The 25287-nt window shown below is 34.7% G+C and overlaps 4 protein-coding genes across 5 annotated transcripts; 1 reads left to right on the top strand and 3 right to left on the bottom strand.

Moving 5' to 3' along the window:
• Positions 1 to 3237: 3237 nt before the first annotated feature.
• Positions 3238 to 5940, bottom strand: LOC116016965 (mitochondrial fission 1 protein A-like). The gene is made up of 5 exons (XM_031257449.1): positions 5720 to 5940; positions 4461 to 4599; positions 4056 to 4177; positions 3621 to 3684; positions 3238 to 3509 (listed from the first exon to the last, which is right to left on the bottom strand). Exons 1-5 carry the CDS (start codon positions 5810 to 5812, stop codon positions 3427 to 3429), a joined length of 501 nt encoding a protein of 166 aa, XP_031113309.1. The 5' UTR covers positions 5813 to 5940; the 3' UTR covers positions 3238 to 3426.
• A 1514-nt stretch (positions 5941 to 7454) lies between these two features.
• On the bottom strand, positions 7455 to 12342 carry LOC116017094 (uncharacterized protein At2g37660, chloroplastic). Of its 2 annotated transcripts, none has more exons than XM_031257622.1 (10): positions 11859 to 12342; positions 11420 to 11532; positions 11204 to 11257; positions 10978 to 11062; positions 10476 to 10581; positions 9686 to 9772; positions 9460 to 9557; positions 8629 to 8738; positions 8188 to 8310; positions 7455 to 7696 (listed from the first exon to the last, which is right to left on the bottom strand). In XM_031257622.1, the coding sequence occupies exons 1-9, from the start codon at positions 12163 to 12165 to the stop codon at positions 8245 to 8247; spliced, it is 1026 nt and encodes a 341-aa protein (XP_031113482.1). In that variant the 5' UTR covers positions 12166 to 12342; the 3' UTR covers positions 7455 to 7696; positions 8188 to 8244. The 2 variants fall into 2 exon arrangements, with proteins under 2 accessions (XP_031113482.1, XP_031113481.1); XM_031257621.1 differs by having other exon boundaries at positions 8160 to 8310.
• Positions 12343 to 15983: 3641 nt separating this feature from the next.
• LOC116014960 (scarecrow-like protein 3) lies at positions 15984 to 18236 on the top strand. The gene is made up of 2 exons (XM_031254935.1): positions 15984 to 16456; positions 17092 to 18236. The coding sequence occupies exons 1-2, from the start codon at positions 16067 to 16069 to the stop codon at positions 17980 to 17982; spliced, it is 1281 nt and encodes a 426-aa protein (XP_031110795.1). The 5' UTR covers positions 15984 to 16066; the 3' UTR covers positions 17983 to 18236.
• Positions 18237 to 21723: 3487 nt separating this feature from the next.
• Positions 21724 to 23645, bottom strand: LOC116015478 (protein GAST1). The gene is made up of 4 exons (XM_031255558.1): positions 23485 to 23645; positions 23313 to 23366; positions 22429 to 22462; positions 21724 to 22178 (listed from the first exon to the last, which is right to left on the bottom strand). The coding sequence occupies exons 1-4, from the start codon at positions 23557 to 23559 to the stop codon at positions 21997 to 21999; spliced, it is 345 nt and encodes a 114-aa protein (XP_031111418.1). The 5' UTR covers positions 23560 to 23645; the 3' UTR covers positions 21724 to 21996.
• Between the last annotated feature and the right edge of the window lie 1642 nt (positions 23646 to 25287).

Here is a 25287-nt window from a genome sequence, read left to right on the forward strand (position 1 = left end):
ACTACTGATGTTTTTAAAAAAAAAAAAAAAAAAAAAAAACTACTGATGTTGTTAAGTTTTAGACCCAAAAATATTAAAGATTAGCACTTGGCATTAGGTAATTTGGGCAGAATTTTACTCAATCGAGTAACTAGAATTCTCGCGTTACATGTACATAGTTAAACTTTCTTAAAAGTCATTAATGGAGACTCTAACATAGAAAAGTGGGGTCGTAAATTGTAGTTAATTAGAAAGAGAATTAGAATGACATTTTAGAGCATAGTGATGTATAAATTCTTCTCATGTATGTATTATTATTTGATATGATTGTATAAATAGAGTGATGGATTGGAGAAAATTGATTTCTCCATAGAAAATATTGAATGATATAAAGTGTTGCAAGGAATGAATGAATAAGCACGACACAAGAATTGAATTTAACATGAAAATCATAACATTGGCCTTTTAGGCTAAGCCAAGCCGAAATCCACTATATATATATAATGTACACATACAAAAGCAACCATGGACATGGAGTAAAAAGGAGGAAGAAATATTGTACTTAAGAATGTTATTCTGCATCCCCTTTGTCTAATTCCCAGCAGGCTCCTTTATATAAGGAATTCACATGTATCAGTTGTAACAACTCCTTAGATTTCTCAACACATATCTTTCACTATTATTCCGTCATAAAGTTGCATTCATTATTATTCTTTATCTAATTTTCACAAGCTAACAACTTCGTTTGAAAAGAGCAGGCATGAGCCAATAATTGTATTAATGGCAATGAATGTTTATTAAATATTGATGGATGATATATATATGATTGTGATTTGTGATGGGGTTCACTACTTCAGGTGTCATTATACATGCATGGTCCTGGGCTAGCAAGGAGGTGGGGGCAGATAGAAGTGAAAGTAGCCCATGTTTTAGTACAGTTGATTATGGTGTTGTTGCAGAGGAATCAATGAACCATAGCTTAGCTTGAACACAAAAATGGGTAATGTGACAACATGGTGCAGTGGCGCATAAAGAAACAGTACAGTGTCCCTTTCGGTGATATGCCAACTGCCCAACTACCACTATTTACTACCTGCATGTAATAATTCCATGACTAGCTACAATGAATGAAACTGCTAAACTTTGTGTTATTTAATATGAAATAGAGAAATAAATAAACAATAATAATCCAAAACGATTGTAATATTATTGGTTAAATGATAATAAGTGAACTGTGAGTATGTAAAGTTTTCATCAAGAATAATAATAGTAATTAGCTGAGGAAATGAAATGGAGCCGTCATGGTACTTCAGTTACTTCCTAAGTGAAAGTTTTACTCTTTTGAAGAAGTGGCTCGTTGTGAACATGTCACTAGTCTTTTCACTTAAAGATGTCGTTGAATCATCACAACGATTTTAACTCCTCTACCATTTTATAACAGTAGAATTTGGACATCCCGAAGTAAGGAGTTTTGTGTTTTTAAACCCAAGAGCATGAAATATTTTAGGACCCAGCGCTTAAGATCACACCAAAAGATATAACTTATTATGAATGCGCAGTTTGATTTCTTTATATACTGTCACATTTTTTAAAATAAAATACTGAATTTGCTCCTTCAGACTTCCACTCAACAATTTTTTTAATTGCAGAGGTGCGGCGGCGTTGGCAGCATCCATTCAGGATTGTAGTGTGTAGATGAATTTACCCACACTAGCACTTGCCTTTGTTGCCGCCGCATCCACGTTTCACATCAGGAGCCTTTTTTCACAATTAAGCTTTTAAAGTTTTTTTTTTTTTTTTGAAAAGAAGCTTTTAAAGTTTTAATATACCAAAAATAATTATATATAATAATATTAATTGATTTGAATTCTCTTGATAATTGACATACATACATAGATTACTAGATGGATACATATATCCTAATGATAATCTCTTCAAGAATGCTGGATCAATGCCTTTGAATGCGATGGATGCTAATTTGTCAATGAGTTGGACTAAGGTTGGTCAAAACATAGCAGTGGTGAGATTGTAATCTTATAAGACACGTACCATTTAAGAAATTTAATCATTTTTAATCATCGATCTTACATTTCCAATCATTCAAAATGTGAAAGATTGCAAATGTGTTATCTATATGGCCCATTTTCTTTTAATATGGAAATTAGTGTATGTAATTCCAAATTTTACTTCATTAACTCAAATTCTTGGTATAGCAACCTTTATTTTTTTTAGAATTCACATAATGAAGATCCATGCCATTAGAAAATTGGATTGATTGAGTAGAATTTGAGAGTACATATAATATAATTTATGTATTATTATTTATAGAGTTCTATTACATGTACTCTCAATTTTCTCTCTCAAGGGCAACCACAACCATGTTGGTTATACTGTTGACTTAATAACTATAAGGTTATAAGTTCAACTCTTAACAGGAGCAGCCTATTGACCTTTTTAGTTTGATCTAGGTCACAGAATGCATAGATTACCTAGTGCACGCCCTCAGGTAGTGATGCAGGTTTCCCTCGTCACTCAAAAAAAAAAAAAGCAAAAAAGAAATGCAACAAAAAAAAATCAATTTTAAAAATAATTAAAAAAATACTAAAAAATAAAAGTAAAAAAGAAATAGTTGATTTGACCGTGAATAATACACATGATAGGTAAAATGCAACAAAGAGAGTATTTGATTGTCACAATTAGTCATCCGTTTAAATTGTTGTCATTTCACCATTTAATAAATAATACTAACATGTAATTTAATCATTCAAACATCTTACCTCAACATGTAATTTGTCTCCCTCTCTTGTAACTCTTTTAATTGAAAGATAAAATTACATGTTGCCCACATATATTAAATGGCAGAATAACAAAATTTAAAAGAATGACTAATTGTGACAAACAAATAAAAACCAATAATGTAATACGACAAAATTAAAAAATTAAGACTAAATATGGTGATATTACTCCTGTTGAAAGTCGAATTTGTAACCTTACGGTCACTCAATCAAGAGCCTAACCAACTTAGCAGGTTGCACCAAACATTCTAATATTTGACAAGAGGAAAGGGGACACCAAAAGGGCCTGTCAAGTCTCCAGAGACTGGCTTTGGTTTTTCATCTATACTTCAAAAATTTTCTAGTTCTCATTTTTCATTGAAAATATATTAGTTAACTGTTTTTCAATTTATAAAGTACAAAATTATTTAAAATTTTAATTATTTTTCTTCATATAAATTATAAATGTTAGTGACAGATCATATGGAAGCCTCACAAAGATTAACTACAGATCAAGCATAGCTGCTGAACCAAAAATTGGCTATTTTTAAAGCTCTAGTTTTAGATTTCACAGTTTTACAAGGGTGGAAAAAAAGCAAAACTTCAAAACTGAGCCAAGGAATGAAAGAAATATGGGGATGTTATGCACATTACTCATGTACCCAAGTTCAAATCACCTGCGAGTCAATGCAGCTGCAATTCCACCGGCCAAAAGTCCGACAGCAGTGGCAGCAATGCCGATGCCAATCACTCCATCTGTTATCAGAAAACACAGAAATTGGGAAAGAACAAACATCTGTCATTTGTTTCAGTGAGAAAAGTATCCAACCAAATGTTACAATAAGAAAGCACAAGCTGGATTCCCACCTTTTGTGATTTTTTCTTCAACTGCCTCCTTGAGGGTCAATGCCTGCCTCCAATCTGGTGCAATCTATATGAACAAGCACTAATTTAGTGAACAAAATTTAGAAACTGATTTAAGAAATTGAAACATTGGAGCTTCATAATAATCAAGTCACTTGCACTAGGACAAGTGAAGATTAATGTATTGCATATGGTTAATTGATTTTTGATTGGTATATGAATATATAATATTTTCAAGGGAAAAAGAAAGAATATAAGATGCTGCTAACACACTGTTGCAGTACCTTCTGTATTTTCAGTAACAAACTAGTAACAGGAAAAGGATTTTATTTTATTTTTTAGCTTTAGATTGATTCAATCTGCAGAGTAACAGAATAGACTAAGATAGTAAGTAGCTTAAGGAGAATATCTAGCCAAACAAGAACAATAATACCAAACCTCCAAGCAACGCTCCACAAGATTCCTGCTTCTTGGATATTCCCCACTTCTGTAGTACCCAACAGACAGAAGATATAGCTTTTCCCTCATTTGCAGAGGACTACAGTTGCTACTCAAAGATGCTGCAAATGACAATCTTGATAAGTGTGGAATGCTTCTTAAAGGGAGCCAAGAGAAAAACAATATTAGTTTGCTCACCACATAAGCCCAGATACAATTAGCAACTTTATATATCTACCCCAAGAAACAAATACCATTACAAGTTAACAACACGGGAGAGAGGACAACTCTAGATCTCAGTCTTCAAGAAATTCTCATAAAACATTTCCATAGATAGAAAATGGCACATTGTGGAAAAGGGCCAAGAATGAGGCAAAGGGGCTAAATTTCCATTGTGATACTTGCCTTCAAGCATTGCTATGCCGCGCTGAACATCTTCTGACCGTTTTGAATGAACAAGGGACCAAGACAAACGCATTATGCATTCACTTTTAAGCTCTTCAGAAGAACCTTTTTCAGCTTCAGCAACCTCGCGTTCACAACCCTGAAGATAATTCAACGTTTTGTAAGGGAAATTGGCAAAAATCAAACAAAGCTCACTGATACTACCTAGACATCCATGAGGACCATGACCCCCCTCCCCCAATAATAATAACAATAAGAAAGAAAACTTCACAACACTTCAGATTAATATTTTGATGCAGGATGCAGAAGCATATGCACTTTTGATATTAAAAGTAAGTTATTGAAGCTATCGGAGCATACAAAGAGTTTAGCAGCTTCTTATAAAAATAAAAGGATAAAGGAGCCATTGAGAATTCCCTTCAGTGACCATAAGAATAAATCCATGCCTTCAGACAATACTAATTAGTGATGAAGGGGGAGAGTCATGAGAAGAAGAACACAGTCCATCTTAAAGAATTTCAAAAAGTAAGACAGAACTTTATTGCAAGAGTTGGCGCAAATGGGAAAAACAGTGGTTGCACTCAATACACAAGGTTCCTTTATCATGTACAGTTTGAGGAAGATAGTTGGATTCCAAAAAAAAAAAGAGTTAAATATTCTGGTGGAGATATACATGGAAATGAACCCGAAGGCACTGTGGTCAAGGAAGGAGTGTGCACAGACAAAGTATTAGGTGCAGAAGGAACATGATGACTACAGAGTAGTGTACACAGTAGGTATTAATGCAACATAAAAACTGGCATTGTCCGATCAATTTACTTTGGAGCTATGCATATGTGATACTCTGTACAAGGCTATTAATTATCCGGAGCTTGAAACTTAAACCAACAGTCACTAAATCAGTTAGAATCATTATAAATAAATAAACACACACACACACACAATCTATGAGAAATTGCCATTCTAACATCCATTACGTTCAGATTCACCGTTCATCTCAATTTCGATAAAGCTTCTGCAGCTTAATTTAAACCAACACCGTAATTTAATACGATCCATGTTCATCAAAACAATAGAATTACGAAGAAAAGCAAATAAAACGAAAGGATAACGAAATCTGAATCTCATTTACTATTTCCTTTTTGCGGACAAATTAGTTCAAGCAGCAGAGGCTCGTGATTGATCACATTTATAACAACTCTCCTGTTTATTAATTCACAAATATATAACTACACAGAGAGAGAGAGAAAGGGACTTACAGCGACAACGTCGGAATCGCACCACGGAATCTGATCACCGCCGGAAAAGAAATGCCCAACCGATTCGAAGAAATTGCCGATCGTAGCTTCCATTTTTTGTGATATACCGAGAGAGGTGAGAAGGAAGATGTATATCGTATTCGTTCGTGCGCGCTAATGTATATAAGGGTGGGAGTAAGAAGAGAGACGCGGCTAAGCTATCCTGGAAATGCTTTGGATATAGGTTGCTATCACTATTCCTTTGTTGTCTTCCCGCAGGGGCAGCGGAATGACTGGTCAAAATTATTAGAGAATGGAGCAATTCAACTGAAATTTGGAGACCGTTTGGTTAAAAAAATGGAATTGTAATATTGTAAAACACATCGTCTTGCGAATTCTTGTTCGTAAGATATTTAGGTTAAGATGAAAATATAATAGTATATTGAAAAATGTAAGAGTGTGTTTGATTCACACAAGGGAATTGGAATCGAAATATGAATCAAATACTTGATAATGATAATGGATTTTGGTGAAAATATTTTGCATATTTTGTAGTATGGTGGAATTGAAATGATTATCAATATTAATATTTGTTTATGTATAACCCTGGAAATAAAGGTTTTAAAAATTCAAAAATAAAAAATTAAGGCAATTGATACTAATATAATGACATCCAAATGTCACGGACTGTTTTCCGTGACCATGTTAGACCCAATGAATGAACGGGCCAATTTGTTAGCTTGCTTTACAGGTAAAGGGGATGACAATAGCAATAAGGGAGTTCTGTCTTAGACATTAGGTATGACTGAGTTAGGCACGTCGACCCGATTAAGTTCGGAGAGCCTGTTGCTTTACAGGTAAAGGGAATGACAATAGCGATAAGGGAGTTCTGTCTTAGACATTAGGTATGACTGAGTTAGGCACGTCGACCCGATTAAGTTCGGGGAGCCTGTCGCTGGTCCAGGACTTGATTATGAAGGGTACCGATGCGATTCTAAGGGCACAACTGGTCGGGAGCTATTGTCGCTCCACTGATGAGCCTATGGCAAGGCGATACCAGATTGACACGTAAGAAATTAGGCTGATCCACAAGGTATGAGGGACCTCGGGACGCCGCACAGGCGTTGTGTGTTGCATTGGACTCTAGTGCACGCTTTATTAATGTTTATCATTATATATGTCGTATTTCACATTTATCATTACCACACAATGACAATCTATGTCGTATTTCACATTTATCATTACCACACAATGACAATCTATTCACAGCTCCAAACTTACATAAAGGCATATATATATATATATATATATATATATATACTTTGCTGTATAAAAATATTTACAAAATACACACTCAAAAAAGGCAACCTTTGGAAGTTCTGTTAATTAACACTGTCCATCTATAGTTTGTGAAGGATTAGTATAACCACAGTAAAGGTAGAGAGAGTGAGCATTCTCGAGTTTGGCAGGCTCCATTGATGCTTGCATGTTCCAACCATAACAAGCTTCAATTTCCATATCTGCCAATTCTTGAACAAGCCCAGCTCAGGAGATCTTCTGTCACTGCATTGGCATAAGAACTATACGTTGGAAAATATTTAAATTCCGAAGCACCAACACTGATTCAAATAGATCAAATAGGAAAATCCAAGTCTGTCACACACAATTTCGTTAAACTAGATTTTCTCCATCTTGACATGCTTAGAACGTTGAAGCATTTGTTTTNATATATATATATATATATATATATATATACTTTGCTGTATAAAAATATTTACAAAATACACACTCAAAAAAGGCAACCTTTGGAAGTTCTGTTAATTAACACTGTCCATCTATAGTTTGTGAAGGATTAGTATAACCACAGTAAAGGTAGAGAGAGTGAGCATTCTCGAGTTTGGCAGGCTCCATTGATGCTTGCATGTTCCAACCATAACAAGCTTCAATTTCCATATCTGCCAATTCTTGAACAAGCCCAGCTCAGGAGATCTTCTGTCACTGCATTGGCATAAGAACTATACGTTGGAAAATATTTAAATTCCGAAGCACCAACACTGATTCAAATAGATCAAATAGGAAAATCCAAGTCTGTCACACACAATTTCGTTAAACTAGATTTTCTCCATCTTGACATGCTTAGAACGTTGAAGCATTTGTTTTCCAGGATACAACGGTTTACAATGTTTAATTTGAGCACACAAATTAAGTACCCGATGAACCGAACAAAGATGGAACACTTCAGGGAAGGAAAATATTTGGAAAGGAGAGTTTTTTAGAATTTTTCTCAGTAACACGAGAATGATGATAATATCTCAAACACCGATTGGGATCTAGGGAGTAGATCTGACAACAAAGTGAACAAACATATCATAGATTTGGCATCCACAATGGAACATGAACAGTTTTATACTTCTATTTGTTGTATGAACATTGAGTGTACTAAGAAATTTTAGAGACTTACAGTTTGATATATGTATATTTCATCTGACCTTTCTCTAGTCAAAACTCATAGCTGCACGGAGCCATACGTAGAAGAGACGGGTTAATTATTTGTTTTGGGCAGCTTTAAATAACTCCTTCCACTTTTCCAGATCACTTCCTGGTCCCTCACCCTGCATAATTTCACTTCCATTCAGCAAACAAGTAGTCACTCTAAAACTGGGAATGCAGAAAGCATTTTATGTAAAGCAATTGAGATCTAAACACCAACTCATTCCCCCACCCCCAACAAACTCATTCTGACTGGTGATATGTTTAATTGTTTATTAAGAAACAATTCGGGAAGCAACACAGATACAACCAACCCTTTGAGTTTGGGTTATATTAGTGTGATATTGTGAATTCTGCTGATACACATTCACATTTTATAATCCCGTATGTTACAGATGACACCATATAATTCACATTTATAATCTGCAGAAGATAATAACCTGGATAGAGTTTATTTCATATATTTGACCCTCTGTAAAGTCTATGTCCAGGGCCTGTATGCAAGCTTCTGCAACCACAAGCCTACTAACTTCTCCAACAAGTTTATCCCCTGGAAATCATTTGTAAACAGTTGAAAGAAGGCCATGAAACAATAGATTGTCACAACAACATAGAAAGAAAGAGTGACCTCCTATGAAACGTGAGAATTAATAAAGCAAGGCAAAATGTAAACAAAATTCTCTTTTTAAGGTAGTGGACATAAAACACTAACTTAGAAAAATAAGAGCACTTTTGTTCTGTGGTCTCTGAGTCAGTTCTACACTTCCACTTGTAAAACATAGTGGATGTTCTTTCTTACTTTCTTCATGACCTTTATGAGAGTACTTATTAAATCACTGATATACATCTTTTAGGATTTTTTTATTAAATAAATTTTAAATTTTCAACAGAAAGCATGAACAACAATGTAGTTGCCACTAGAGGAAGTGATAATCTTTACAAGCCAATCACTGTAAATCTTCTGTTGATCTTTATTAATTGACACTAGTTCCACACGTCACACATACTATTATTTGGTATTATTATCAGAAGGAAGAGCTAGATAATAGATACCTAGATTTACAAGGACTGCTCTTGTATACATATTTTATGCTTTTTCATTAAATAAAATTTGATATTTCAATAGAAAGGATGAAAGGTATTGCAGTTGCCAGTTGCCACTAAAGGTGGACATAATCTGTGCGCCAATCTCTCTATCAATCTTGTGTTGACATTCATGAATAGACACTAGTTCCACAAGTTTATTTGGTATTAGGCTAAAGAAAAGATACCTTGACCTATAAGGACTGCACGCCGTTCCCCTGCCGTAGCCTGTAGCAGAGTGTTCAGATCGTATGATGTGTATGGTCCATCTGTCAATCTACCAGCTCTGTAATTCCAACGAGAAAAGACTAAGATTTTAATCCATCTTTGATATTTGATTTTCACTTTGATAGGAGGAAAATAAGATGAATAATCAACAAGTAATAAACAGGAGAAGAATATTCTATAAAGAACCTGATTATAGTGAATGGGAGACCAGAATTGCGAACAAAATCTTCCCCCATCTTCTTATACTTGAGTACACCAAAAAGGTTCATGATGCTATGAGACATAATGCCAAAAATTTAGGTGAGAGAAAGAAATGAGAGCAATATAATTCATTCATTAACTAGAAAGGAATGTATTTAAGACTGATAGCTAACTAGTTTTAAGTTTTTAACTCAAACACAAATGAAAGTGATCATAAAACTTTTACTCCATAATTCTTCCAACCCTCGAAAGGATGAAACTAACTTCATTTTAATTTTCACTTAGGAAACAACCACAATTTAATCACCTCAAAGATACTTTCCTTCTTACATGGAGGAAAAAATCACAACTAAAGATCAATCATTCTTTTTTGACAAATAAAAAGAATGGCCAGTCTATTGTGCTAGTATTTTTTTGACTGCATGCATAGTGAGAGAATGAATAGAGCAATCAGGAAACAGGAGAGAAAGGATAGAAATTTGCAACATAGAGAGCAGTTAGGATTGATTATCTCACATTCCACACAAAAATAATCATTATATTAAAGAGATAAGTTATGCTAGCAAAACTCATGTCATCTTAAAACAGCTTTGCAAACCAGCTGCAGATAGTTTAGTGTGAGGGATGGTATCAATTCAATTATCAAGCCTTTTTAAGGACAAGGCTCCAAATAAACTGTACTTTAAACTGTAAAGCAGTATCACCCAACTTGCTCCTACTGAACCCAATTGGAGGAGATAGGCAGCTAAATTAGACGAATTAGGAGTAGTTATACCTCCAAGGTAATTCGTTGAATTTTGTAACACCTATTGATGAAACGAGAACAATTCTCTTCAATGTTGAAGGCAATGCTGAAACAAGATTTCTCACACCCTCCCAATCTACAGCAGCAATAGACATGGTTATAATAAAATATAAATAGAATTTGATGGAGATGAAAGATGCACTTCAAGATCCAATGAAATGTTATGTTTCATTCAGTATCAGAGCTGCTTTATTTTTTTGCAAAACACAAAAGGTAATACAAGAGCAAGGTGACACTATAATATTTTGGCATGAGAAATCCAGTTGTTTATCAGTATTTTATACTTCTATTACTCCTGAAACAAAAGAAACCATAAATGTTATTTGATGTTGATACAAATGCCATTTTGATCAAGAGGAGTTTAACAATGTAATCATCATGATTTATAGGCATTAATTGCATATGCAATTAACTAAAACTAAGTGTGTGTCCAAAAGAGGGCTATTTCCTAGAGGCAAGCAATGGTTCTGACCTACTCTTTCTGGTGTATTATCTCCATCCCATCGTCTTGAAGGAAAGGCTGTAGTTCCCGTACAGCATATAACATGTGTTACGCCCTGTATGTCACGTTAACAAGTTAAGGACTTCCAAAATACCATAGAACCCTTAGTCCTTTGAGAATTATCTGGAAGCATTTCAAGAAAGAAGCCCAGGCAAGGGAAAGGAATGAAAGAGCTCTAACTGCATGAAGCACAAACCTGAAACATGGATGGATCTAACTCCATTGGGTTCCGCGTATCAGCCTTCCATACCTAACCATATTAGAGAGTTTGTTTAAATAAAAGCATTCCAATAAAAGAAAAGGAAAGAGAAATACCTTCATGTTTTCTTTTTATTTTTTAGAGGGAGGGTGATGATAATAAAAACAAAGAGAAAGAAGTGTGAATAATGGTCATATTGAACAAAGACACCACCTGTAGTTTTTCCTCATCTTGTTTGCCAAACAGAGTGCTTGCCTTCTCAGGATCTCGAAGTATGAGCCGCAACCTGATGTTTCGACTCAGCAATGATGCGACAACTAACTGTCCTGGATGAAGCATAATGAGCTGGATAAACAACAGATGGAAAAGCACATGGGAACAAGAGATGAACAAAACCAACACCTTATAAGGCTGGTGGATTAAGAGACTTGTCAAATTGCATAGTTGCATATGATTCATAAATATCTCCCTTTTACTTCTATCGGAAAAATATTTTTAAAAGGATACTCAATGAGAGTGAAGAATCGGAAGAAACACAAATAGTCAAATAGTATGCATATGAGATAAATATGTTACTGGATAAAAAATAAAAGAGTTAAGAAACAATATAACGCTATTACGCTAATATGCAATGTAACAGAACAGTATATACCAACGCCACCGGTGCCACCAACGACGAGAACGAGTTTGGAAGAAGAAGATGACGGTGACGGCGATGAAGCGGCAGCTTCGGATTCTTCCAAGCCTGCTGGTACCTCTGCAGCTTTTTCCGTCACGGCAGAAAGCCGAGACAATGACGAATTTGAAAATCTGCCGCGAGATTTCGAATCGGAACTGAGCTTAGAGGAAAAGGAAAAATATCGCGAAGATGGAGAATTGAGAGGAAGAAGAGGATGTAAATGTCTTCGAGGAAGCTTTTGAGTGGAGAGGGGAAGAGTGAGAGAGACTGCGGAAGCCATGAAAGTGTTGTAAGGGATAACTCTGGCCGTAGTTTGCGGTGTGAGAGCGCAGAGCAACCGTCTTCACGGCGGAGCTAGGTGGCGAAAGGGGATTTTTGTGGTAACCGTTATATTTTGGGAGGTGTGAGATGACAAGAATGCCCTGGGAATTGAAAATGTCCCGCTGGCTGTCCAGCGATGATGTAGTGTATAGCTAGGGGATAATTTCGACAATTTATTTCTGTCCTCTAATCTAAAAATTATGGTCACCAATTTCTCCCGAGAAATGTCAATTTCCAGCCACAATTTAGCCTCAAATATCAAATATCCCCTCCAATTTTTCAATATTTGTACTGTTTCTTACCCCTAACCCTTTAGAAATCTGAAAAATATTTTTCAAAATATAATTTTTAAAAAGTGACTCATTTCTTAAAAATATATTTTAAATTTTGAGTCACAGTTGTTTCAGCCCGTCTCACGGATCTCAATTCGTGAGACCGACTCGAGTCAGCATAATCTGAGTCATAGAAACCAAACAAATACCAAGTCATAATACTAACTATGACCCAAATTATGTTGACATGACCCGTCTCGTGGATTGAGATTCGTGAGACGGTCTCACACGAGTTTTTGCCTTAAACATTTTATGTTTGACTAAAAGTTAAGAGCCTTTTACTTTAGAAAAAATGTTTTCTGTTTTCAAATTTATCAGTTTTCATTCTATGTTTTTTATTCATTGTTTTCTATTTAGAAAACTTATTTACTAACAATCATTTTTTAAAATTTATTTTTTTAAACTAAAGTTATAAAATTAACACCAGTTTAATTTAGAGTGATTTTAAAATCTTATATTTAAATATTGTTAGATATGTTAGTTTTAAATTGAATAAATATATATTTTTTACTTTTAAGTCTAATATATATAGCCCTACAAGCTTAATTTCTTATGGATCGTCTATTAATCTTATTAATTTTAACATGTGAATACATATCTGAATAACGACTATACACTTATCCGTAAATCAAAGATGGAATGTTGAATACAATAAGATATAAAGGAGCATGAAGAGCACATGCATACAAAAAAATAATGTAAATATATATATTTGAATAACGATTATAGACTAATCCGTAAATCAAAGATAGAAACTACAAGCTAAGATTTAAAGGGAGCATGAAGACTGGAAGAGCACATGCATACAAAAACTAGAAGGTAATCCAAAGACGCTATGGAAGAAAATAATTAAATCTATAAAATGAAAGAACCAAGGGTGGCCCGGCCCTTCAAAGTCCCCCATGAATGACCCAACAATGCCAAGAAGTTGAAGAAATATGTAGAAACCTTCAACTCAATGACCTTTAGATGGGGTCATTGGGGTGTCAAGTCACAATCATGTTAATTAAGGTTAAGTTATATCATTTTAGTGGTTACTTACCAAGAGATTTCAGGTTTAGTTAAATTTGTATCATTATCACATTAAAAGATATTATTAGAAAAAGAAAAATGGTTTTCTTTATTCGTTTTTTTACCTTATATAATTGTATTTTTTTGACAAGCACCTTGTACTCAGTTGGTACCTCTCTGACTCTCCTTTAAGGAAGGTCACAATATCCAACCACAGTAGTGAGATATTGACTATTTGAACTACAACTTATAGAGAAAGTACATTGAACAACAACTGATATCACCCTTCAACAACTTATTCGATAAAACCAGCCAATGCTTGAGCTTCTAGGTAATTTTACTCCACTCACAATGCATGATTAAAAAGAATTCTAAAATTGATAAACTTGGATACACTTGCAAAATCCAAATCAGTAAAATTAGAATAATACTAGATGTAATTTGTGTTTTTACTCAATTTATTTTTTTACTCCCTTCCTAAGTAATATACTCTTATTCATCTAAAAAAAAGTGTGCCACAATTATTATTATTTTTCTTTTATTAATAAAATCACAACACATAATTAAAATTTTACTCTTTAAAAATACATATATCATTTTTTTCGTAAAATTATTGCCCGATGAGATGAATTATTGGACTACAAGTTGGAAGACAAAAAAAGTACCACCTAATATTTATTTATTTATTTTGACATGGTACCACCTAATATATATTTTATTTCTAATTTTCCCCTGTACAAACTGTGAAAGGGATTGATACTAGCTACTATAACACGCATATGGCATTTAATACCAGAACAACCCTTTTTGTTGTTATTAAGTTTGAACTTCATCATTACTTTTGTCGTGAAGATTATATTAGTGAATTGGGTAATAGTGATATATGATTCAATGAGTATATAGGCTTCCAAATATTGAAAAGAGTTAAGTGACCATTTTTTTTTTTAAAAAGTTACTTATAATACAAAAAAAAAAATCTTGATTTCTATAATAATGTGAATCATAATAAATATTCAAGTTAATACCATGAATACTACATAATGTTAAAATTTAGCTCAACTTCAATAAATGTTTTAGAAAATTTTGTAATGTGCCAAACCAAAATATGTTATCAAATTAAAAATAAAATGCGGCTGAAATTTTTTCATAAAATAATTATAGTTTTAAAAATCTGGCTGGTTCCTTAACTTGCTTGTCTGTTCTACACAACATGAGAAGAAGATACCAATTTAAGAAGAGTTAGGGTTGGCATTAAAGGCCAAAAACAGATCAGAGCATGTTGAGGGTTTTTTAAAATTTTGTATTTTAAATATTTTGTTTGGGGTTGTTAATTGCAATTCTCAGACTTATCCACCAGGAAACAAAAAAAAAAAAAGTGATAGGAATTTTCTTTGTCTTTGTTAGGGCGTGTTTGGAATCTTGTGGGCTTTGCAGAATATAAACAAGCCTTGTCTCTTTGGCCAACCATGATTCCCTATCCATCGTAGGTCATGACAAACATACCGCCAAAATATTGTTCCTAAGTCCACAAGTACACCACGAAAAAGAAAAATGAAAGTGACAAATCTTTCCTTGGTGGATCACCATTTTTACCCAAGGTTAAAAACAAAATGGTTAAATTATATATATTTTTAAATTTATAATAGTGGACTGGATCAAACGGTGCTTTTGTAACATTTTATATTCTTAAATTTACCGACTTCATCACCTGTTAATTTGTCTACCACGAAATTACACCTTTAACCAAATAAGTATGAGTTGCATGGTCTTTGTTAGGAATATTTTTCTTTCACTAAACGAATGAGAGAGAGATTAAGAATGAAAATTACTACTTATCTTCTACCCCTAAATGATTACCCACTTTGATCTTTTAAAATTTTAATGTTTCAGGGACCCACAAGAAGAAAATAATTAAGAAATATAAATGTGGAGTTCATGAAGTATAACTGATTAGTAAAATGAGCAGAGCCATTGTGCCTATCAACATTTTGTTTTGTCTACTGAACCGTTGAGTCACCGTGATTCACATCCTCCCAAATACTCGATGGTTTGGGGTGTAGGGCCATTAGGGTTGGTTTTTTTTTTTTAACCGACCCTATTATATTGCAATATCTCTTCGTTTATACTTTCTCAACCTGTAAAAGCACAAGGATTCAATATAGCCTTTACCGAGTTTAATCTCATGAGTCATTACATGTCATCTGAGCACAAGGTGCTAGGTTAAGAGATTTAATCCCGTGGGAGAAGGAAAATGAAGAGAGGAATTTGGTGGGAAGGAGGGCAGAAGCAGCCAAAACAGGCTGGCTCTTTTTCTCACAAAATTCCAAACTCCATGTTCCTCTTTAAACACAACACGACAACACCAACGTAACGACAACAACTGCTCTCACGCTTTGTCGACAACAACGTAGCCATGAAGAAAAAAGTTTAAAGCTACTCTCACCAAATCTTTATGTCCTCATTCTCATTCCAATTCCCCCCCTACCTTCAATTCCTCTGCATCTCTAAGCAACAACAATGTTTCAGGATAACGATGGATCCTCGTCCATAACTTCCTTGTCGCCGAGGATGCCCGCCGGATTTGGGTCGCTGTGTCACTGGTTCAAGGAATTGAAGCCGGAGGAAAGAGGCCTTTATCTTATCCACCTCCTTCTCACCTGCGCTAATCACGTCGCCGGCGGCGCCCTCGACAGCGCCAACGTCGCACTCGACCAAATCTCCCACCTCGCCTCTCCCGACGGCGACACCATGCAGCGCATCGCTTCCTATTTCGCCGAGGCCCTCGCCGATAGGATTCTCCGGTCGTGGCCGGGTCTTTACAAGGCCCTGCATTCCACTAGACTCCCGGTTCTCTCCGATCAAGTCACGGCCAAGAAAATACTTTACGACCTTTTCCCTTTCTTGAAGGTATTATAATTATTAATTATCTTTTGTTAGGATGCTTACGCCAAAGTTATAGTTAATAATAAAGCTAGCCGCAACTTTATTTCTTATATGCCATCTGTTATTTTGAGTTCTTTAATCTTTACTCTCCTCCGCCTAATAATTTCCTATGCACATGATGTTGGATTTAGCAACTTCCTTGAACAATATCCTAGGTACATGGTGCTGGACTTAGCAGTCCAGTCCAGGTCTGTTAAGTACATGGTGCTGGAGTGTTGGACTTAACAGCCTCCGTCCAACAATCTTCTAGGTACAAGACTTAGGATTTATCTCAACCCAACAATCTCCCAAGTACATTATGCATAGCCTTTATCATCCTCTGTCCAACAATCCCCTAGATAAATGTTGTTGGATTTTACTTTTATAGACCTTCTAAAAAATTTCTAAACATATCGTGTTAGATTTGACTATTAACTGACTTCCGGCCAGCTATTCTCTAAATATATAGTACAGGACTTAAAATTTTATTGACCCCCGATCAACAATCTCCTAAATATGTAGTACTAAACTTAACCCTTAGTTGACTCCCCTCACATATTTCAATTTAGAAAGTCCAACCTTCAATTAAGACACAAGATTTGTTATTGATTATATTGCAGGTGGCTTTCATGGTGACTAACCAAGCCATAATCGAAGCCATGGAAGGGGAAAAGCTAGTCCACATCATAGACCTCAACGCCGCCGAGCCCACCCAGTGGCGGCCACTTCTCCAGGACTTGAGCGCCCGCCCTGAAGGCCCGCCGCATCTCCGCATAACCGGCGTTCACCCCCACCGAGAGCCCCTAGACCAAATGGCCCGAGCCCTCACCGACGAAGCCGAGAAGCTCGACATCCCTTTCCAGTTCACCCCAATCGTAACCCACCTCGAAACCCTAGATTTCCAACAACTCCGCGTAAAAACCGGCGAGGCTCTCGCCATCACCTCCTCCTTAAAACTCCACACTCTCCTCGCCCACAACCACGAACCCGGAAAAAACCCTAACCCCCAAAGATTGGGGGACAACAATTTTCTCGAAAACCACAAAATCAAAGGATTCCTCGACGCCATACGAGGATTATCCCCCAAAATCGTGGTGATCTCCGAGCAAGAGAGCAACCACAACGGGGAAACTCTCATGCAGAGACTATCAGAGTCGCTCCACTACTATGCAGCATTTTTCGACTGCCTAGAATCCACGCTGCCCCGAACATCATCGGACAGACTAAAGGCGGAGAAGCTGCTGTTGGGCGAGGAGATCAAGAACATCATAGCCTGCGAGGGAATCGAGAGGAAAGAACGGCACGAGAAGCTGGATAAATGGTTCTGGAGATTCGGGTCGTCGGGCTTCTGGAACGTGCCGCTTAGCTACTACGCCATGTTGCAAGCTCGGAGGTATTTGCAGAGCTGCCGGTGCGATGGGTATAATGTTAAGGAAGAAAATGGGTGCGTGGTGATATGCTGGCAAGATCGAGCGCTGTTCTCTGTGTCGTGTTGGAGGTGCAGGAGATAAGCGAACCTAGGAGAACACGATTGGTTGGTTTGGTTAGACTTGGTTCATCGTACCAAACGAACATAGGACAGAGATAGTGTTGTGTTGTGTTGTAGTATGTTTGTTCATGATGCTTTCATTTACTTCTCAACAAATTGGTCCGTCAACCAAGTTTAGCCAAGTATTGTATAGTATTTCTTTTGTAGTTTTAGCTTTTGTATTGAGGATAATCTTTTTGGACTATTAATTTAGTGGCATGAAGTGATTCTTCCATATGTGAGGTTGTGGGGCAGTGAATCTTTATGTTTCTGTAGGTTGAAAAAGTAGTTATAAACAAATACTACATTGTAACAGAATCATTAGTACTCAAAAAAAATCATAATATTAACAAAAAAAAAAAAAAACAAAAACAAAACAGGGTCAGAGGGATTTATTGCACAAAAACAAACCCGGGGACCGAAGGGATTAATACACAAAAACACCACCGGGACGCAGGACCTGAAAAGAGAAGCCCAACGAATTGACTTGGCTTGAAGAACACATCTTCTATCAATAGGTACTCCCAAGGCATATACATCTCGGTTACCATTCCAAATAGGTAGGATGGATTTATTGCACAAAAACAAACTTGGGGGCCGGAGGGAGGGATTAATACCCATCTTCTATCAATAGGTAATCCCAAGGCATTGACATCTCGATTACCATTCCAAATGGTTAATTGTAGGTTCAACCCTGATTGTGGGATTTAGATTCTTTAGATTAATGAGAAAGTATGTAAAAGGGAAAACGCACTTTTGGCCCCTGAATTGTTTTACTTTTGGAAATTTGGCCCCTGTAAATTGATTTGAACAAACTTAGTCCTTCGATTGCTTATAGTGTGACACATTTAGTCCCTAGAATTATATAATTTCAAATTTGGCTAATAAATCATTTTTTATAGGGTTATATTTGTGAATTTCTCTACACATTAGCTTCTTTCTCTCCCCATCTCCATCCCCTAAATTCTCATTAACGCTAATAATATGTCATCTTCGCCAACATTGCACTTAACATAGAATAATGCTTCAGGCTAAGTCCGCTGACATCGGAGTATGGAGACTGTCCTTTGAGGTATGTGTAATGTGTGTATCCAAAATAATTGGAGTATAATGGTTGCAGTTGTCCGAGGTATTGCGTATCCAAAATATAATGAACTATCAGGAAAGGTGCCCACGGGTTTTTGGAGTTTTGCTAAATGCAAACTCTTTGAACTTCAAGAAAATAAACTTCAAGGTACAATTTCATCAACAATTTTCAATGCTCGAGAGATGATGCAGATTCTAATATCCAACAATAATTTCTCGGATGAATTACCTGTAGAAATATGTGAATTGCAGGAGTTGGCGAAGCGAAAATGAGCAGAAACTAATTTTCAGGTGCATTTTTTTCATGCCTCACAAGATTGCAGAGCCTATAGAAACTCCACTGTTAGATGTGGCTCTGTCTCAACTCCACAAAATCTATGTTTTGTACTGGAAATTGCGCATCTTTGCAGCACGTAGCCTTCTCCATCATCCATCATCAACATATGTGGCGAAAATTTTTCATCCAAACATGCATAAATTGGCATGCAATTGTCATACAATCACATCACCTCATTAATTAATTCATATCCATCATTCTCTTCTGTTTTCTCTTCACTTATGTGTGTGCGTGCGTGTGTGTGTATATATATATATATAAATTCTTTTGTCTTTTGTTTTTTATTACAATTTTTTTATCAAGTTTCGTGGTGAACCCGGGTTTATGCAGTTTTTGGTCTGCAGGGATGAAATGTTATTAGCCTTAATGAGAAATTATGGGGGAGATGGGGAGAGAAAGAAGTTTTAATGTGTAGAGTAATTGATAAATATAAACCCATGAAAAAAATGATTTATTAGCTAACTTTGTAATTATATAATTTAGGGACTAAATGCGCCACATTATAAACAATTGAAGGACTAAGTTTGTTCAAATCAATTTACAGGGGCCAAATTTTTAAAAGTAAAACAATTCAGGGGTCAAAAGTGCCGTTTTCCCTATATAAAACATATACAAAAAGTAAAAAATCCACCCAAAAAAAAAAAAAAAAAACTATGAAATAAAAAATAAAAAAATAGAGTGACTCCCCAAGAAAAACCCATTAAATGATTACAAAGTTAAATTTATAACAGGGTATTTCGGAATCATATTAAGAAAAAAAAAAAGAACAAATTATATCATGATTCATGAATCAATGCATGCCTTGTATTATGGGCCCTCATTCAAAATAACATTCAGATTATGTACATATGATTAACAATTTATGTGCACACATAATATTCTATACATAATTAAAATCATAATATAATTTTTTTTCATTGGCATCATAAAAAAAAAACAAGGTGAGGATTTCCCATTCTTGAAAAATTCCCACGAAGACACAAATGAGAAATAATTCTCCATTTCCATTAGAGAACGGGACGGAATCGGGAAATGTGGACCAATTTTAGAGACGCGTTGCCATCTCTCTATCATACACCATTGGAAAGAATGAGGTTGGGCCTTGTCATGAAAATTGCATTGTCCTTCAAAGCAAATCCATTACACCATGGGCTTTCTTAAACCGACAGCGCACTGATAAACTACCGAAAGGAAGCCCAAAACTGAAAATTGCTCAAGGAAATAGGGCAAATTATTGCATGGACCATGGTCTACATAGTTGTGTGGACCAAAAATAAAAAGTACATTATTTTTGTATTGAAGGTACATTATTTTTGTACTGTAGATATAGTATTTGATAGTATATATCAAATAAATGCAATAATGATTGAGGAAATAGTAGCCTGGTTAAGGTGTACATTTCACCAATTTAAAATATAAAGAATGAAGATTGAAAATTTTAAAATTAAATAAAAGTTGAAATAAAATTGTAACATGCCAGTAGTACTAAAAAAATAATAATAATAATTGAAATAAATGGGACTTTAAAAACTTGAAAGTGGAAGCAGTTTTTTTTTTTTTTTTTTTTTTTTTTTAGACAAAAGTGGAAACAGTTGTTGAGTTATGAAAATACTAATTACTATAACATTTTTATTATTAAATTTAATTTGTAATAATGATCACAACTCGTCATACAACTTATAAAGAGTTAAGTAGTAATTTCAATATTAGTCATTCGATTATTACAACTTTTGAGATTCAAAAATTTGTCACTTTTGAGTTACAATTTTCAAATATTTATTTTTAATTACGATTTTCGATTCCAATGTATAAATCAAAAGCATTTTATGTCATCATGTGTTTAATGTCCCTCTTGATGGTCCCCTAGCTACTTATGATTGATGTGGTGGGAGTACTGTCGTCTTGTTTTATATATAACTGTTTGAATTATTTTTTCATTTTGTCTCCCGTGTATATAAAAATATTCATTTAATGAGTATTTAATATTTTTTTTTTTGAAGCTTTAATCCATGCCCTACTGCACTTAATTAACTCAATCTAGATGCATAGAGTGTCATGTTTGTATATGATCCATGACGTTCAAATTAAAATTATATAATTATTTATATTTATATTTATTAATATTTATTAGTATTATTATTTTTATACACAAATGAGTGCGTACTCGTACACAAATAAGTACTATAAAAGAGTTGGTCTATAATGACATTTGAGTATTTGATCGAGACTCGATTAGATTATTAGTTCCATCTCATTAAATGTAGATATTAATACAATGTATTTTTAAAAGGGCAAATAAACTTTTAGTTACTATATGAAGAGAAACTTTACTAAATATTGAGAAACTGGAGTACAAGCCAGCACAACAACTCAACTTAAATTAAAATCTAGAAAAGGGATCAAATTCTCTCTTGCCTTAATTAACTAAGGGAAATACTATAATCATTATTTTCCCCATAATATATGAGAGAGGGAGATGGATAATGGTCCCATTTTTCTTAACAAAATACTTAATAATACTATATAAATTAAAAATTAATATGTTGTTAATTAATTGGTCTAGGAAATAGATAATTAAGGGCATTTGGGGCCTCCTCTCTTGGTCTTCCAGTTATTGTAGCAAGGGCAAACTTGCTTGTTGCCATAAGTCCCAGGCGGCACGCACAGACACTTAGCACAGCATTTTTGGCAGAAGAACAAACAAGGCTTCTTGAACGCCGTCTTCGAGCACCGGAAACCGCACTTCGGCGAACACTCTGCATATATATACGACACTTATTTAAAAAATCGTTGTCTATTAAGTGACATAGACACATAGTATAACAAAATATATTAGACGGCGGTTATTTAAAAAATTACAGTCTACTAAGTGACGTAGTATATCATTTTTGTAGTAGTGCAGCCAGGGCTGGCAGGCCAGGCCACCAAATTTTATTCATTAATAATAATCATCATAATAATTTGTCTTAATTGGACTAATTATTGTAATGGAATTATTTGGCATACCTTGAGGACGCAGGCTGCCTTCAGTCACACCATACTGCAATCCAAAAAATACAAGAAATACCATGTTAGTTAATTAGTGGAAAGTAGCAATTAAATATAATCATATATAATTATAGTAGTTATAAATGTTATGTAATCTAAATAATTTGTCTAAAATGATAGTTTCACAATTTTTTATACGTCATTAGTTGTGAACTAGTGCACAAAGTATGACTTATCAGACAAAAATATATAATTCGAAATAAATTATTTGAGACGTGTAACATTATCTATACATCAAACTGTATGCTACTTAATTTAAAGCACCAATACAATTAATGGCATTATATAACAATAGACGTGTAACATTATATATTCTTTATATGGAAAAACTAAAATACATTGCATAATAATATTTTACTATTATTACTGTCGTCACAATAATACTTGACCACCTCGTGTTAGAGGTAGTGTCTCTTCTCAACCATTAGTCTATTATCTAACTCGATCTCGTTAATTATTAGGGTCTGTTTGGTTGGTGGGTTTAGACATAAGGAATGAGTATGAAAGTAATTGATTGTGTTTGGTTGATAGGTTTTGTGAATGTTACTATGGGTTTGGAATACCCCATTAATGAGAAAATTCATACCCTTATTAAATAAGGGTTTCATCTCCCTTACTCTTTTCTTCCTCAACTATTAATAATCATTCCCGTTCCACCCAACTACCAAACATGCTAAATACTTTTACCAAAACCCATTACCATTACCAAGTATTTGATACCCATTACGATTCCGATTCCCATGTGCGAACCAAACACACCCTTGGGTAGTTACAATTCATAGTCCTAATTAATTAAGGTAAATGATATAAGGTGAGAACAAAATATAGTGGTGAAGTTTTACCATGCGGTTGTTACCCCGTGGTTTCAGGGTAGATGAATGTGCAGCCATTGAAGCCTGTAAAACATTATTCGATCACAACAACTATGTTAAATGAATCCTCAACATTTTCGAACAAGCTAAGCTAATTAAGACAATGCTGCAAATTAAATGGCAGAAACTGTACTGAACTAACCTGATTCTGAAACAGAATAACAAAGATGAGGATTGAGAACTTCAGGATGCTCAGCATTGTAGCCATTTTTGGCATGCTTGAGAGAAACAAACACAGAGGAATTGAATGATGATGAGAAGGGATAATATATAGAGAGAATATAATGGAATTTGTGTGGAGTTGAAAAGGGAAGAGGATGGGATATATATACATATAGAAAGGGAGAGTGGTAAGTAGCTAGGGTCTACATTTGCACTATCCACTCTCAAGTGGATACTAAATTCATCACCAACTAATGTCTACATTCGATAGTTAGATTGGAATCCAATTAATTATTCTACTTTATTCAAAAAGTATTATCAAATCTCGATCAACGCTTATATATTAGAAACTTGAATTGTCACGTACGCTATTTAAAAGTGGAGTCACATTTGTGTGAGACCGTCAGATCAAGTGATGTATAAGTATTACATTTTTCATCAAAATTATTACATTTTTCGTATAAGTAATGTTGACAGGTGTTTGCAATAAGGAAAAATGTGGCGTTTAGTAGCCATGAAAGTATTACATTTAATCTTAACTCGACCCGTCTTACGGACAAAGATTTGTGAAACGGTCTCATAATTTTTACCTTTTTCATTTTTTATTTTTTATTTTTACTTAGGTACAGGGTTTTGGTAGGGATAGTGAATTTATGAGGACGTCAGCTGTTGTCGTCCAGTGTGGTGAGCCCCTACTTGGGACTTTTAATTTGTTTTGGACGAATTTTTACTATTTTTTGGACAAACACTATGGGAGTGATAGAGAGGAACAAAATTACATTTCTTGCATTGTATATTTGTATGGTTGGGAGTAAAAAGGATAATGTGAACTAGTAAATGTGGTAGATGAAATGGTCCTACGTTGCATGTGCGAGAGATGTACGTCCACGAGAATTCAATATGAACCATATATAAAAAAGATATAAGAAGATAGATGTGTTATTGGGGTAAGGCAAACCAAGTCTCAGTCTTCTTGGTTTCAGTCGATCGGTTATGAACAATTTTAGTGAGGTTCACCAATGTAAACTTAAAGGTAGTAATTGCAGACTTTTTTTTTTTCCTTAATGATACTGGATGTTGGGTCTTGTTATTTACAGAGTATATGTTAACAGTGGAAGTAAATTAAACTATTTGAGATTTGACTTAATAATTATTTTAATTGGATACAAGTTCCTATATCTAGTTAAATTTGACTTTAGGTAGTAAGTTGAACTAAATTTGACGTTTTAATACGTAACTTTAAGAAACTAATTTTGAGTTTTATTTATTGTTTTAACTTTTTTTCTACTTTACCATCTATTATTTCATTTGTGTTTTTTTTTTTTTAATTCATCGGGTCTTTTTTCGTCCGTTTAACGGTTTGAGTGCACCCACATTTGCTCCGAAAGGCATATGAGCTGGTCCAGGGGGAATCGTCACTTGCCACTTGAGCTACCCCATTGGGTTCTTATATCATTTGTGTTGATGACCCCAAATTCTAGGTTGCTATATAAGAAGAATGAGGATAAAGAAGTTGAAGCTAAGTGGGTGATGAGTTTTGGATATAAAGCCAATTAAGGCATTCACTTCCACATGGAAAAGCTAAATAAAGCTAGCAATATAATGGATGACAACTGGGTTGAATTTTGCATCTTCATACTTAGCTTGTTGCATTTATTCAGACTTCATACCCTTTTGATCGCTAGTTTCATTAGGGTAATATTTTCATTTTAGTATTTTGTTATCAATTTGATCAAATTTAGTATATACATACTCCCTTTGTCTTTTTATACCATTTTATATG

The sequence above is a fragment of the Ipomoea triloba genome, chromosome 4 (genome assembly GCF_003576645.1).
Source record: "Ipomoea triloba cultivar NCNSP0323 chromosome 4, ASM357664v1".
NCBI classification, from domain to species: domain Eukaryota; kingdom Viridiplantae; phylum Streptophyta; class Magnoliopsida; order Solanales; family Convolvulaceae; genus Ipomoea; species Ipomoea triloba.

What these genes read in the sequence shown, in the direction of transcription:
- LOC116016965 (XM_031257449.1), bottom strand. Translation starts at nt 5,812, where the DNA reads ATGGAAGCTACGATCGGCAATTTCTTCGAATCGGTTGGGCATTTCTTT. An exon ending in CGGCATAGCAATGCTTGAAG is followed by an intron (nt 4,178 to 4,460) that starts GCAAGTATCACA and finishes TGTCATTTGCAG; the next exon opens with CATCTTTGAGTAGCAACTGT. An exon ending in TTGTGGAGCGTTGCTTGGAG is followed by an intron (nt 3,685 to 4,055) that starts GTTTGGTATTAT and finishes TTGTTCATATAG; the next exon opens with ATTGCACCAGATTGGAGGCA.
- LOC116017094 (XM_031257622.1), bottom strand. Translation starts at nt 12,165, where the DNA reads ATGGCTTCCGCAGTCTCTCTCACTCTTCCCCTCTCCACTCAAAAGCTT. An exon ending in CTCCCATTCACTATAATCAG is followed by an intron (nt 9,558 to 9,685) that starts GTTCTTTATAGA and finishes TTGGAATTACAG; the next exon opens with AGCTGGTAGATTGACAGATG. An exon ending in ATGAAATAAACTCTATCCAG is followed by an intron (nt 8,311 to 8,628) that starts GTTATTATCTTC and finishes GAAATTATGCAG; the next exon opens with GGTGAGGGACCAGGAAGTGA.
- LOC116015478 (XM_031255558.1), bottom strand. Translation starts at nt 23,559, where the DNA reads ATGCCAAAAATGGCTACAATGCTGAGCATCCTGAAGTTCTCAATCCTC. An exon ending in TTATTCTGTTTCAGAATCAG is followed by an intron (nt 23,367 to 23,484) that starts GTTAGTTCAGTA and finishes AATGTTTTACAG; the next exon opens with GCTTCAATGGCTGCACATTC. An exon ending in AGGCAGCCTGCGTCCTCAAG is followed by an intron (nt 22,179 to 22,428) that starts GTATGCCAAATA and finishes ATATATATGCAG; the next exon opens with AGTGTTCGCCGAAGTGCGGT.
- LOC116014960 (XM_031254935.1), top strand. Translation starts at nt 16,067, where the DNA reads ATGTTTCAGGATAACGATGGATCCTCGTCCATAACTTCCTTGTCGCCG. An exon ending in ACCTTTTCCCTTTCTTGAAG is followed by an intron (nt 16,457 to 17,091) that starts GTATTATAATTA and finishes ATTATATTGCAG; the next exon opens with GTGGCTTTCATGGTGACTAA.